Raw genomic sequence first — 14,809 nt, forward strand, 5'->3', positions numbered from 1 at the left:
CCTCTTTCTGTCTCTCCCTCGTTGCCAGCCCTTTGCCAGCCATTTGCAGTTCTTGAATTGGCCATTATTTGAACCGGGTGGGCGTCGAATGGAGCTGTAGAATCGACCCGTCGGGATCAACAACCCTCCCCGTCATCCCGCATCTTCCCCCAGATCTACCGCTGGCCATCGGGACCAACGGTACGCACCAACGACAAAACAGAACAAAACCCATCAGTCACCATGACTGGCCGTAATCGATCCCGGCCCGGTAGCGATGCTTCGTCTCCGCACCCTCATCTGCCTGCCCAGCCTAGTACCCTGCGGCAGAGCCATACGCCCTCGAACCGGCCCTTCAGTGACGTTGACGGCGATGCCGACCACGACGACAACAACCACGGCCGGGACCACGACAGTCCGCGCGATGCGCCTTCCCTCGCGGCCCGTCGCGCATCCGAAGCCACCCCGCTCCTCCTTACCTCGACCGAGCCCAGCGCGCACCCCGGTGAGTGCGACCACGGCACGTTCAGCCCCCGTGCGTCCACTCCAATGGGCGCACAGGAGCTTGAGAGCCACATCGACCGCATGCAAGGCTCTGAGGACTGGAAGTCGTGGCTGAAGCAGCGTATGCGCACCAAGAAGATGGGCGACGCCAGCGAGCTCGCCCAGCAAGCCGGCGTTCGTGACGACCCCATCATGTATGGCGCTCCCTCCTTCCAACCTGCTGAATTGGCAATTGAATTGACAACGCGCGGCTAACCTGAACTACCTAGGTACCTATCCTACTACGTCCCATGCCTCATCTGGATGCGAAAGTACAAGTTGTCATACCTCAAGGGTGACATTGTCGCCGCCGTCACAGTGGCCTCCTTCTACCTCCCTATGGCCCTCTCGCTCGCCGCCAACCTCGCCCACGTCTCGCCCCTCAACGGTCTGTACTCGTTCGTCTTCAATCCCTTCATCTACGCCATCCTCGGATCCTCGTCCCAGATGGTCGTCGGTCCCGAGGCCGCCGGCTCCCTGCTCGTCGGCTCCGTCGTCAAGTCCAGCGTTGATACCGGCGGTCTCGACGACAACGACCTCGTTCACACGCAGATTGCGGGCGTCGTTGCTGGCATCGCAGGCGCCATGGTATTTATCGCCGGCCTGGCCCGCCTAGGCTTCCTCGACTCTGTCCTCAGCAGGCCATTTCTGCGCGGCTTCATCAGCGCCATTGGCTTCGTCATTGCCGTCGACCAGCTTATCCCTGAGCTGGGCCTCGGCGAACTTGCGGACAAAGCAGGCGTCGGTCATAGCAGCAGTGTGGATAAGATTGCTTTTATAATCGAGAACTGGGAAAAGGTACATTGTCCTACCTTTGCTGTTGCTGGTGGCAGCTTTTTGGTCATCATGTTCTTCCGGTCAGTCGCTCCTCGCTCCATGTGCAGCTGAACGAATCCAAGTCTAACGAGCAAGCAGTGAACTGAAGCGTCGCTTAGAGCCCCGGTATCCTTCAGTAGTCTTCGTTCCGGATAGATTCCTCGTTGTTGTTGCTTCGGCTATACTGTGCTGGTACTTTGAGTGGGACAAGAGCGGTGTCGAGATTCTTGGCGCTGTCAAGTCGGCGACCGGAACCCTCTTTGCTTTCCGATGGCCTTTTACGCTCGCCCACATGAAACACATTCGCTCTGCCATGTCGACTTCGTTCCTCATTGCCCTGCTTGGCTTCTTCGAATCTTCTGTCGCCGCCAAGAGTCTCGGCAACAGCAGCATCCCTGGCATGGAGCTGAGCGCGAACCGAGAAATGATTGCACTTGGTGTTGCCAATGTCGTCGGTTCTTGCTTCATGAGTCTTCCTGCTTTTGGTGGCTATGGACGCAGCAAGGTCAACAAGACGACGGGTGCCAAGACGCCAATGAGTTCCATTGTGCTCAGTCTCATCTCGCTGCTTTCTGTGCTCTTCCTCTTGCCATACTTTTACTATTTGCCGAAACCCGTCCTGTCCTCCATGATTTCTGTCGTTGCTTGGTCTCTCATAGAAGAAGCACCGCACGATATCAAATTTTTCATTAGAATTCGAGGTTGGACTGAGCTAGGCCTCATGGCCATCATCTTCCTGTCCACCATTTTCTACTCCCTGACACTGGGCATGGCTCTGGGAGTCGGCATCTCGCTTTTGATGGTCATCAAGCACAGCACGCGCCCCCGCATTCAGATCCTTGGCCGCATTCCCGGAACGCAGCTCTTTGAAAACGCAGAGGCTGACCCTCACGGTCTCGAGTTCGTCGAGGGCTGCCTGATCGTCAAGATCCCCGAGCCACTCACGTTTGCCAACACTGGCGAGCTCAAATCTCGTCTACGCCGCCTCGAGCTCTACGGGACGCCCTCCGCGCACCCAGCGTTGCCCCGTATCCGCAGCCACGATGCCAACCGTAACATTATCTTTGATATTCACGGCGTGACGTCGATTGACGGATCTGGGACGCAGGTCCTGGAGGAGATTGTGCGCAGCTACCGGGAACGGGGCGTCCGCGTCTTCTTCTCGCGCATGCCCGGCGGCAAGAACCACCCCGTCTGGCGCCTCATGGCCAGCAGCGGCATTGTCGAGCTGTGCGGCGAGAGCCACTTCGTTAAGAACGTTGAGGAAGCGCTGCAAATGACGGAGTACGAGGAGAGCATCCAGGAATCGAGAAGCAGCATTGCTTGAATCAGGGACGTACACGACGGCACGTGAGACGGCTGATTGATGATTTGGGTTTTTTTATATATATATTTGATTTATGCGTTGTTTCACAAAACCCACACGATAGATTTCACACATGTTACCGAAGGTGATTACAATCGGTAGTTGCTCAACGTTATGGTACATAAGTAGCCCAGACAGACATATCTCTCGATTATTTAGATTGCTGATTATTTGTCCTTAACGAATGCAGTCCGTCCTATTCCAGAAAATGTCAAAGCCTGAGCACTCATTTACGGGCGACCCTAAACTGTTACTATTTAGCATGTGAGCTATGTTCGTAGTGTGAACGAGACTACCACCAAAGGAATATACCATACCTCAGCTCCTTAAAGTTCTGAGGTGTCTTACGTATCTTATTACCTCTTTTAGGTATTTTAGGTATCTCCCCAATCTTAGAAATATATAAGATCAGTACCTAACAGGGGGGAAATACATGTTGTCACCCACTGTAGTAGTTAGGAGTTAGGTGCCTCTACCTGATTGCGGCGATCACCTGGGGGCATCCACAGTGACATGCCGCTAAACTTGGAGCGCCACAGGCGTTTGCCTCTCAGTCAGGGATGGAAATTTCGAAGCCCCTCCAAAGGCGCGTTGTCCAACTTTTTACATCATCAAGCACGCGCACGAATTCGCACCGATTGCCTTTTCGATCAGACACCGATCCGTACACCTCAGCACAGCTAGTGATGCATCGACATAAACTGGCTTGCTCATAACTTCGCGATGGATTCGGAGCTCACCCGGCCGTCGGAGCCCGACGAGTCGCAGTCGTCCAGGCTGTCCAGCGTCCATGCCAGTGACATGGAGCTTGGCAGCGGCAGCGATAGCGACAACGACAGCTCTAATGGCGGCACATCTGAGGCCGCACCGCAGGTTGAGTGGCTCGCCACCGGTCGTCAGCGGCGCTCCACGGCCGGCAACCGCATGAAGTCGATGCTCGCCAACGAGGAGCCCGACTCGGATCTCGAACTACTCTTCGCTGAAGACGAAAACGACCAAGGCTTCTCCGACGCCGGCGAGCACGCCTCAGACGTGCAGATGGACTCCTCTTCGGACAATGATGACGACAACAACGATGACGACCTCGAGGGCGAAAAGGAGCTCGACCGACAGGCCAAGGAGCGCCGCGCCGCACAACGGAAGCGCAAGGCGCAAGAGGCAATTCCAGCCAAATTCCGCAAAAAAGTGCGCATCGACACGAGCGCCTCGACACCACGATCCTCCGTCGCCCCTTCGACACCGCAGACGATGAGCCACCAACCGCCGCCGAGGAAGAAGAAGAAGTCGGAGCGCGCGTCTTGGCTGCCCTCGCTCGCCGACATGCCGACGCGCGCGTCGTCACGGCAGACGACTCGGCTCTCCAAGGAGCAGCTGCACACGCAGATGGAGGCGCGCGAGGCCAAGCGGCTGAAGCAGTTGGCGCAGATGCAGAAGAAGGCGGCGCGCCTCGAGGCGCTCAAGAAGCCGCCGATGACGCAGGAGGACCGGCTGCGGGAGGCGGCGCTCGTCGAGGAGCGCAACGCCCGCAGCCTCAACCGCTGGGAGGAGGCGGAGCGGCAGCGCGAGGAGGAGCGGCGGGCGAAGCTGGCGGCGCTGCAGCAGCGTACGCTCCGCGGGCCGGTGCTGTCGTTCTGGAGCGGCGCGGGGCGTTTCGGGGATGGCTGGCGCAAGGGCGAGGGCGTGCACGTCGCGGTGGAGGAGAAGCCGAAGAAGCCGAGGCGGGAGAGAGGAGCCGCCAAGGGAAAGAAGAAGGATGACCCAAAGGAAGCTGTGAAGGAGGAGGCTGCTGTGGGTACAAAGCCCGCGACTCCTGAGGATGCAAGCACAACAAAGCCGCAGTCTGCGGGCGAAGGCACAGTTGTGGAAGCAGGTCAGAATGGCGAGGCGAAGATGAGCGAAGCTTCAAAACAGGACACGGCCGCAGATGAAGCACCAAAAGACACGAATAAGGCTGATGCACCGGACGCACAAGTTCAAGAACCTACGAAGTCTACTACACCAGCGGCAATAACGACAGCCACGACGACTGATAGGGTTGCGGACACCAAACCCACGCACGATACAACAAACGAAGCTGCTGGGGACGTCTCAATGACAGATGTGCCAACAAGTACAGAAAAGACAGCAGTCAGCGGAGGGGAAACTCAAGACGTCACCGCAAAATCTAAGACCTTAGAACCCAATTCCTCATCAGAAGCACAGCCCGCCCAAACGACAGAGGCTCCTCCGAAAGATACCAAGGAACTGGCATCATCCACTCAGCCCAAGGAGGGGATTTCTGATTCAAAAGATGCAAAGACCCAAGTGCCAGCTAGTGCAGCGGCATCAGAGGCTAATGCCCCTCCTGAACCAGCCCCGAAAGATGCGCAATCGCAATCAAGCTCCAACCCAGAACAGGCCAATGGTTCTCATACCACTACAACCTCAAAAGCTCCTCCGACTACAGAGGGTGGTCTACCGCCTAAGGCAACCCAGGCGGCTGGGAACGAATCACTGCCCACAAACAAGATATTCAGCCGACTTCAGTCTGAAGCGGCCACGCCACAACCAGAGCAAGCTCGCTCGCCACTGGACGGGCTCTACACGACTCGTGATGCTATTATATATCAAAACTTTGATGCAAACGCGATCAAAGACAGGAGCATACAAACGCAGGTTCTATTCGGCCACAAGATGAGCCGCTTACCAAGTACGTATAACTAGCCTGAGTAAGCACGTTTGAAGAAGCTAACTGGAGCCAGAACCCACACCGGCGCCCATGTGTCTTATCACCAACAACCCCGCGCGGTATCGCGACCCCAAGACGACCCTCCACTTCCACAGCGCCGCGGCGTTCAAAGAGCTCCAGCGCCTGCAGTCAGGCGAGTACCGCTGGAGCAGGCTGCTCGGCGCCTGGGCCGGCAGCGGCGCATTCGCAGCGCGCGGCGTGCCGGAGCGGTTCCTCAATCCGGCACGGTGCCCTACCCTGGAGGAGGCGCAGCGGATCGAGCGCAAGCGGGAGGAGAGGGAAAAGGCCAAACTACAGCAGACAGAGGACGAGAAGAAGGCCAAGGAGGAGAAGAAAGCTGCTGCCGCGGATACCAAGCAGGCGGCCAGCGGTGGCAGCGCTGCTGGACCGCCCGGTGATGGTGGTGGTGCGCCAGCGACGGAGGAGGGCAAGCCCGTGGTCAGCGTCAAGACGGAAGATGTCGCCGGCGCCAAGACTGAGGCGCCGTCCGTGGCTGAATGAGATGTATCTCGCGGTGTGACGGTGGCTGGGGTTGAGGGCCGGAGCAACTCCCAGCGAAGACGGAGCCGGTGTAGGTTTTATGTAACATGACAAAGGCAAGTGGTGGAAGATTATAGATGACGGTAAGGCGTTATGGTGCGTGTATGAAAAGCACGCGACTTTTTTTATTCACTTTGGTCTTGCAAGTCGGCCGTTGGGGGAAAGTGAGGGATACCCATCTCTGAGCGCGACCGATGCTGAGTTTTTCTCCTTTTTCTTTTGTATACTAGCAACGGCAGGAACGTGGGCAAGAAAGCGACGGGAGCAAGGGTCGAGCAAAAGAAATATGAAACTAATAACCCGCGTCAATTGTCGTTATCATGTACCGATGTGTGGTTGAGGTGCCGCCGTGGGCAGAGAGGAGCCAGGGAAGGCTAGCAAGCCGGACGGATCAAAATGACGGGAACTCGAGGACGATGGGATTCTGCTTTGAGGATATCTTCGTACAGTGGACTGAAGCGGATCAGAATGCCGTTGGCGATGACAAGCGAGCAAACATCCCGTTGCTGTACGAGTCCCATTTCGTAGTCGGGGCTATTTATTATCAGATTCTACAAGACTACATTAAGAAGTAAGGAGGACGCGATGCTGCTTCCGGTTTGAATACGCGGGAGCTAATTCGTGATGGGCTCCCCTACCTTTTTCATCCATCCCGTATCTTGACGCACCTGTGCCAGGACAGGGAAGCTTCAACCAGACGCTTCCCAGCCGCATATTTGTGCCCCTTCCATGACAGGCAAGATCTGACACTCCCCCCGCTCTCAGCCCTTTAGCTGGCGCTGGATGCCGGTTCGGGGGTAGACAAGACGAGGCATAGGCTTGCTGCCAGTACGCCGAAGCTTGGCTCGTCTGGCCGTGATGCTGATTGGCCTTTTACACCTTGCAGCGACCCGAAGGATAGCCCTCTTATGCATACAAGCAAGCACTGTTACCGGGAGAATAACGGCGCGCGACGCGGGAGCCGCGTCTCTCGGGAAGACCGGGGGGGCTGGTCAAATGTTGGTGGTTTCAGGTGGGAGGAGCGTTCCTTGGGGGGGAGCTGACGTCAATCATCGGACGGGCCGGGCCTTGAGCCTTACGGGGCTAATAGCGAAAGCCGCTGGGGTCGCTTTCATGAACGAAGCGAGAGACTCTGAGAGGGCTGAGTTCTGCGGCTATCGCAGACCACGGAGGTAATTCTGAACCTCAGAGTTAGACTTGCGGGCGACAATGATTTGGTTTGTGCCATCTCTCGCGGGTTCTTGCATGGCCCAGGTCTACAGGGATATCGTAGTTATTCGACATACGGATACTCCGCAAATATTTTGCAGTCGAAGATTAGGACGCTCATGTCTCCTAGTCGACTAAGGATATCTGTTACCCAGCCTATTACAAAATTACTACTTCATGGACTAGTAAATAAGCTGCTCCGTCCCGCGACAAGGAAGATACGGAAGAGCCGGAAGAATGAACCAAAAGGCCGTAACCCTGATGAATGCCGAGGACGTGAACGGGCGGGCGCAGACTTGTCATTTCCTTTGTTCTCCATCCTGACTCTCGCCAAAAATGGCAGTCCCTGCAGAACCGGATGAGATAAGACAAGACAGAAGACAAGGCCAGCAGCCAACCCCCCCCACAGAGGTTCCCCAGTCTCACCAGTCTCCCCGTTACGATTGCGATATTTCCGCATCAATCTTCAGAAAATCCTTGGCCCGATCTCGTTGGTGTCGGGCTTGCTGGCGTCAACCTAATTTCCACCATGTCCAGCCCGGCCTGCGGGCGTCGCGCACTTACACGCTTATTAGAGCTAACAGGAGAGAGAGTATGGCAGAGGCATTTCAGAGGTAGATTTAGGTTTAAATACTATCTTGAATTTTTCCATTCGAAGATTACGGGCACTAAAGTATGGGTGATTGCTCGTGGTGAGACCTGCAGCCCGATTCGTCCAGTCCCAGTGAAGGAGCCGTACCAATGCAACCAAACAAAGAAGGCTCTCGGTAGTGACCACCTCTGCATCCTTGCCCTGTACCATACCTGGTAGCCCTGGACTTTTTTCCTTAATCAGTAGCGGCGCTCTTTCTTGAGCCCTCAATCCATCCCCAAACCGCTGTCCCAATAGCCCCTTTCAACTCCGACGCTCTTCCTCGGCATCGACAGTCTTGCTCCAGTAACGTCCGCGGTCATATGCATTGCCCCAGATAGGGACAAAAGATCTTCCGCTCGTATGGATATCCTGCTGCATCCTTGTATCTTTGCACCCGAGAAGCACATCAACCGCCGAGTCGGTTAGCAAACCCGGTCAACGACTTGCTGGAATAGAGACATTCTTCTGCGACAGGTGAAGATCAGGCAAACACTGCGCTCGTTGTATAAATTACACATTTTTACGCAGATATAAAGCTCTGCATGTATAACGGGTATACATATGTATGCATATTATATGTATGCGTGCTCACCTCTCGCTCTCACCCCTCCCTCACCCCAACACTCTCATCTGCGTGTCCCCCAGGCTAGAGGGATTCACCAAGTCTCACCAACCTGATACAACTGCGTCCCTTTTTCCCCTCGCTTTCTTCGCCTCCCATACCACGACCTGGTGAGCCTCGTGCCGCCATGATTCCCAATCAGGACATCTCCGACGCCCCGCGTCATGCCGCCTCCGACAGCAGCTCAGTCAAGCCGTCGCCGCCACAGGTAGTCGACGAGAAGACGCGCGACCAGGCGCATCACCATCAATGCACCACCACTCCGGAGGACGGGGGCGTCCCCCGCGTCCCCGGAGCACCCATGGACGACGTCGAGTACGTCCGGGACAAGATCGACGCCATGACGGTCGACGAGGCGCGAGACATCCTGCGCGCCCTACTCGCGGAGCACGAGTACGACTACAACTTTGCGCAGAGCCTGCGCGACCAGATGACGGCGCTGCTGGCCGGCCCGCTCGGCGACAAGGACGAGGGCGACTGGGCCGCCGAGCTCAAGACGGTCGCGGCGCTCAACCGCTTCTACTCGCCGTACCCGGAGGTCCGAGCCGTGACCACGCCCGACGACGACGACCCGGACGGCACGATGCCCTGCGAGACGCCGCGCGCCTACCTCGTCGGCCTCAGCTGGGCCATCGTCGCCCAGTTCACCAACACGCTCTTCATGTCGCGCTTCCCGAGCATCTCGCTCAGCTCCGCCGTCGTCCAGATCCTGCTGTACCCGTGCGGCCTGCTCCTCGCCTGGGCCCTGCCCGACTGGGGCTTCGTCCTCCCGCGCTGGCTCGGCGGCGGCTCGCGTATATCGCTGAACCCGGGCCCCTGGTCGTACAAGGAGCAGATGCTGGCCACCATCATCATGAACGTCAGCGTCAACGCGGCGTTTGGCTTCGCCAACATCCAGACGCAGACTATATTTTATCATGACGACTGGTTGACGGCCGAGTACGGCATCCTGCTGCTGCTGTCGACGCAGCTCCTGGGGCTCGGCCTCTCGGGCCTGCTGCGCCGCTTCGTCGTCTACCCGGTCGAGGCCATCTGGCCGGCGCTGCTGCCGACCGTCGCGCTCAACAAGGCGCTGCTGATGCCGGAGCGGCACCGCGGCGAGACGGTCCACGGCTGGAGCCTGTCCCGGTACCGGGTCTTTTTCATCTTCTTCGCCGGCATGTTCCTTTACTATTGGATCCCCGGCTACCTCTTCCCTGCTTTATCTTCGTTCGCCTGGATGACGTGGATCGCGCCCAACAACTTTGCTCTGAATGTGATGACGGGTATGTACACGGCTGCTTGATACAACTTGCTGCGCAACTAAGACAGACAAATAGGAAACTCGGGCATCGGATTCAACCCCCTCCCGACGCTTGACTGGAACGTCATCAGCCAAAACGGCGCGCCCCTGGCCATCCCGTTCTTCGCGTACCTGCAGCAGGCCAGCGGCCAGCTCATCGCCGCCTTCGTGCTGATCGCCATCTACTGGACCAACAGCTCGTGGACCGCGCACCTGCCGCCCAACACGCCCTCCATCTTCGACAACCGCGGCGCGGGGTACAACATCACGCGCGTCATCGACCCGCGGCGCGCCGTCGTCGTCGAGGAAAAGTACCGCGCGTACTCGCCGCCCTTCTACACCGCCGGCAGCCTCGTCATGTACGGCGCCTTCTTCCTGTTCTACCCGCTCACCATGGTCTTTGTGCTGCTCGACTCGTGGCGCCCTCTGCTGAAGGCGGGCCGTTCCATGGCGCGCGCGGTCAAGGAGTCCGTGGCGGGCACGGTGCGCGGCGTCGCAGGGATGGTCGGGGCGCTGGCGAGGGGAGATGTCCGCGGCGCGGGAAGGCATCTCTACGGCATGTTCAGCAGCGACGGGTCCATCTACGACGACTTTGACGATCCCCTGACCAACATCATGCGCAAGTACCCCGAGGTCCCGGATTGGTGGTTCCTCTCCATCGCCCTGATCGCGTTCATCTTTGCCATTGTCATCCCTTTACAGTACCCACAGCTCGAGACGCCCGTGTGGACAATCTTCTTCGTCGTTGCCCTCAACCTCGTCTTCTTGATCCCGATGACGTACATCAACGCCATCTCCGGCATCACGCAGGGCTTGAACGTTGCGACCGAGTTAATCATGGGCTACGCCCTGCCCGGACACCCCGAGGCCATGATCTTCGTCAAGACGTACGGGTGGAACATCAACGGCCAGGCGGACAATTACATCTCGGATCAGAAGATGGGGTTCTACGCCAAGATCCCGCCGCGCGCCATGTACCGCGGGCAGATTCTGAGCACCATCATCACGGCTTTCGTGTGCTACGGCGTCGTCACCTTTGTCGACACCACCATTCCCGACATCTGCACGCCGAACCAAGAGGCCAAGTTCAACTGCCTCGCCGGATCCGCCCTCATCTTTGCATCCTCCGTTGTTTGGGTATGTCCCAAGCATGTCAGACTCGCCTCACAAACTCCCGATCGCTAACAAAGTTCTCTCTCTCTTTTTAGGGCGCCATCGGTCCGGCCCGCGTCTTCTCCCAGCTCTACCCGGCCATGAAGTACTGCTTCCTCCTCGGCTTCCTGCTGGCCCTCGCGTGGTGGACCGGCAAGCGCTTCGGCCCCCGTCTCCGCCAGGCGCTGCACAACACGCTCCCGGCCGCCGTCTTCCGGCCGGTCGACCGGGCGCTCCTCACGCCGCTCTCGTGGCTCAAGCACGTGCACCCGACCATCGTCGCCAACGGGGCGATTGGCTGGGCGCCCAACAACCTGTCGTACACGACGGTCGGGCTCTACTTCTCGTTCGGCTTCATGTACTACCTGCGGCGGTACAAGACGGCCTGGTGGGAGCGGTACAACTACGTCATCTCGGCGGCGCTGGGCGGCGGCGTCGCGTTCGCGGCGATGATCATATTCTTCGCGCTGCAGTGGGATCCGGTGAGGCTCACCTGGTGGGGGTCGAGCGTGGTGAGGGGGACGATTGATGGCGGCGCCGGCCAGCAGTCGCTGCTGCCGTTGCCGGAGAAGGGGTATTTCGGGCCTGATAGCTGGTACTAGATGGCTCCGCTGTGAAATGAAAAGGTTATGACCTACACTGAAACATTTGCCCGTTCAACTTCTAGTAACCTAGGATGTCACACGGGAGGCTAGTTCGGGTGAATAGAGCTCCCAGTTCCAATGCATGTGTGTACATTGAACTTCACGAGAAGCTGCTTTATGGCCTGTATCAGATGTTCCTGTAACTTCTCAGTAATCAGTAATCATAGATACGTATCCTCTGCGGCTCATGTACAAGCAGACTAAGGTGCCTAACCTTGCGACGCGGCGTCTCGTTAGACCTGCACACGGCGCAGAACGAGGTCAATGCTTGAATATTGTACAGCTGTGCTACAAGCCTTTTTTTTGGCAAGTTTGCAAATACGGATGAGCACTCGCGTTGAAGACGGTCAGCGGCGAGACGCAAGACCGGTAGTACCAAGTACATTTGCAGCGGTCTGTTGTGCTTGGCAATTTTAGACATATATGTACAACCGGGATACGGGTAGTGTGTTGGACGAATACAGAGCAAAGTCAGGTTCCGATCCTTTTTAATACGGTCAGTGGTGCACAGGCATCACATAAAGAGGTACAGGGTAGTCGCAACATTGTATGGTGAGGAGCGTTGAAAAGCGCCACCCAGAGTACAGAGAGGATGACAATGACATTTCTTTCACCATGTAAACAGGCCAAGATAACGAAGGGGCTGCATCTCAGTGTTACCAAAGTATCCAGACGCAGCCGGGATGCTCGGCCGAATGCAGACGGCGGAGGTTCGTGTAGTGGTGTGTAGTGAGAGACAGCGTCAGGGTCGATTACACTGCAATGACGATGAATTGTTATTAATTGAATCTGTATTGAGGTGAACTCTGTCTTGGAGAAAGATTCTTGGGTATTAATGCAGCCAGCCACTTCAGCTGTCAGTGGCATGCACGACCAGCGTTGCCATGGGGAGATCAGGTGTGCTAGCTAATAACAGGATCCAAGGCGAGCCAATCGCTTGCCGGAGCGAGGCTGCAAGCTGCAAAGCATTGCATCTCCAGCTGTCCAGCCAGCATCAAGCTTGCTGCATGGCGCTCTCGGGCTGGGCGAGTAATAAATTATCAAATTATTAACGGGTGAATATCCAATTTCTTCCAGTCACCAATTGATCTGTAGCGCGGATTAATTACCAGTAACTCTTAGCCAGTCCGTTGCAGCCGCTGAGCCGGGAGCATCCAGTGCACAGCTACGCTAAGCCACACTGGGAAAAGACCTTAGCCACACTAACTCTCGCTAGCCCTCTGCGCCACTTTTCCCTCCAAATCATCCATTCCCCTCTGACCATCCACGATGAAGATCTCGACAATGCGCATGTTGCCCTGACCGCAACCCTCAGTCCATTGCGGCCCCCCTTCCTTCTCCCTGCTTGGCAACTGCGGCCGCCGCCCCTCCATTCAGCTACACTTGTCAATGGGCTGCCGTTTCCATGCTTTCCGTGCCAATCAAGCATGGAGTGCGGCGCATCTCCCGCGCGTCGGGATTGACGTTTCTGCCCACCCCATATCGTCGACGCTGCCTGCTGCACGCGTTGCTGCATCAAACGGCAGCAGAGGCCGTCGTCAATGGCATTTGCCATGCATCTTGAGACGCAGTGCAACCCCAGAGCTGCTGCACTTCCTTTTCCAACCAATGGCCCAAGCAAATGCTGTCTGCTAATCTGCTTGCAGTTTCTTGTGCCACGCCACACCCCCCCCCCCCCCCCCCCCCCCCCAAGCTACCAACGGACTACGGACACATAGTTTAGTCCACCTTTTAAGATTACCTCTGGCCTCGCTACTACGGCAATTCCTAAAAGACCTCGTCGTCTCGATTAATTACCAGTACTCTCTCTCTCACTGTAACTATCTGCTCCGTATAGTCGCCATCCCACCAGGGTACCCGTGGCTCCCGCGTCTCAGCCAGACTTGTCGGTTGACTCCTCAGACTCTCTTTACACCCACGATTCTGTTGTTCCTTTGACCAGCAAGTACAATTCGCAGCCTCACGTCCTTCTCAATCGGCCTATTAGACCATCAGTCTTTTGGCAGAGGCCCGGCCCCCGCGCGACGGCGGGACGCATGATTCAGGCACTCAATGTCACCCAGCTGAGTCCCAGCTGAGATTGATTATCACTCAGTTCGAGACGAAAGCCAAGTCGCCCCCGGTTTCTTGGTGCTTCACTTGTTTCCTTTCCCTTTCCATATACTCGATCCTTCATTTCAATTCCATCGATTCCCTCCTGTCCTGCGCCTCGTTCTTGCATTGCCGGTTACCGACGAGGCCTCTCTGTCGCATCCATCGTCTTGGCCACCCAATCAATCATACGACCAGGGGGGCGCCAGTGCTTTACCGCAAAGCCCCGGCACGCTCATCATTGCGAAATACCGAACCGCCAACATCTTGGCTGCTCTTTTCATTCATATCTCAGCTGTTGTTGGACTTGCTCAGACATTTACCAATTCCATATTGCAACGCCCGTCCATCATATTTCGCTTCAAATTAAGGCCCTGAGACCCGGTAAATTGGGGCGACCTGAGCCCACGATTCCGAAACACGTTTCGCTCCCGGTCTGCGTGGGAGAGTGTGAGAGGTTTGGAATAAAGTGCATGGCCGCTTTGGCTTTGTCGCACGGTTTGTTGGAGAGCAAAAAATCGCCTCGCGGGAAGCTTGACACATATTTTCAACTCTTCTCAACTTATTTTGACCTGCACCGGACTGAGGCGGCCGCCTCGATCGCCCGCTATGGATCCCTCGAGGACTCTAGTTGCTTTCCTGCTGTAAGTTCTAGTCTGCTGCCCCCGTCGCCTTCTTGATACCTGTGTCTCGCATTTTTTGCTTTGTTTCCGTTGGACTCGGTGGTCCCCTTGAACACTGCCAATGGCGTCGGTTTAAACTTGTCCAATTGTCTTATATCGCTGCAGAAATGCGCAATCAAGCAGGACAGGATTTGTTCAATTCTTGCCTATTGGACGGACATTGTGTTGATGAGAGGCAACCCTTCGCCGTCTTCTGGCCCATGCCAGACAAGGCTTCAGCTTGACCTTGTCAGCATCCCCCATCGCATGCAGCTTGCCCTCCTCGAAGGACAAGTTCCGTCGTCGTCTGTTTCAACTGGTCTCGCTATGCAGATCGCTGCGCCGGATACGAGCATGCGAGCTCTGGGTCACTGGCAATTGGTTGGGATAAAAAAAGACTTTACTGGCATGGTCTCTGCGCTCGAGTGACCGCAGACGACTTGGACCCGGACGGACTGTTTGTTTGCCCTCAGCGGCGTTGCAAGTCGACGTCTTCAAGCCACCAGCTTGGCTGCAGCACCGTGGGGCCAACGCTTCTTCA

The 14,809-nt window shown here is 56.8% G+C and overlaps 3 protein-coding genes across 3 annotated transcripts; all 3 read left to right on the top strand.

The window, feature by feature from the left end:
* Nucleotides 1-222: 222 nt before the first annotated feature.
* On the top strand, nucleotides 223-2,665 carry ISF_03050 (sulfate transporter; the record flags this gene model as incomplete). The annotated part of the gene is made up of 3 exons (XM_018846656.1): nucleotides 223-677; nucleotides 753-1,379; nucleotides 1,438-2,665. The coding sequence occupies 3 exons, from the start codon at nucleotides 223-225 to the stop codon at nucleotides 2,663-2,665; spliced, it is 2,310 nt and encodes a 769-aa protein (XP_018706384.1).
* A 762-nt stretch (nucleotides 2,666-3,427) lies between these two features.
* ISF_03051 (YL1 nuclear) lies at nucleotides 3,428-5,933 on the top strand (the record flags this gene model as incomplete). Its single annotated transcript, XM_018846657.1, has 2 exons — nucleotides 3,428-5,393; nucleotides 5,446-5,933. 2 exons carry the CDS (start codon nucleotides 3,428-3,430, stop codon nucleotides 5,931-5,933), a joined length of 2,454 nt encoding a protein of 817 aa, XP_018706385.1.
* Nucleotides 5,934-8,564: 2,631 nt separating this feature from the next.
* Nucleotides 8,565-11,473, top strand: ISF_03052 (oligopeptide transporter protein; the record flags this gene model as incomplete). The annotated part of the gene is made up of 3 exons (XM_018846658.1): nucleotides 8,565-9,702; nucleotides 9,757-10,856; nucleotides 10,928-11,473. 3 exons carry the CDS (start codon nucleotides 8,565-8,567, stop codon nucleotides 11,471-11,473), a joined length of 2,784 nt encoding a protein of 927 aa, XP_018706386.1.
* Between the last annotated feature and the right edge of the window lie 3,336 nt (nucleotides 11,474-14,809).

This window comes from Cordyceps fumosorosea (assembly GCF_001636725.1).
Source record: "Cordyceps fumosorosea ARSEF 2679 chromosome Unknown scaffold_5, whole genome shotgun sequence".
Taxonomy (NCBI): Eukaryota; Fungi; Ascomycota; class Sordariomycetes; order Hypocreales; family Cordycipitaceae; genus Cordyceps; species Cordyceps fumosorosea.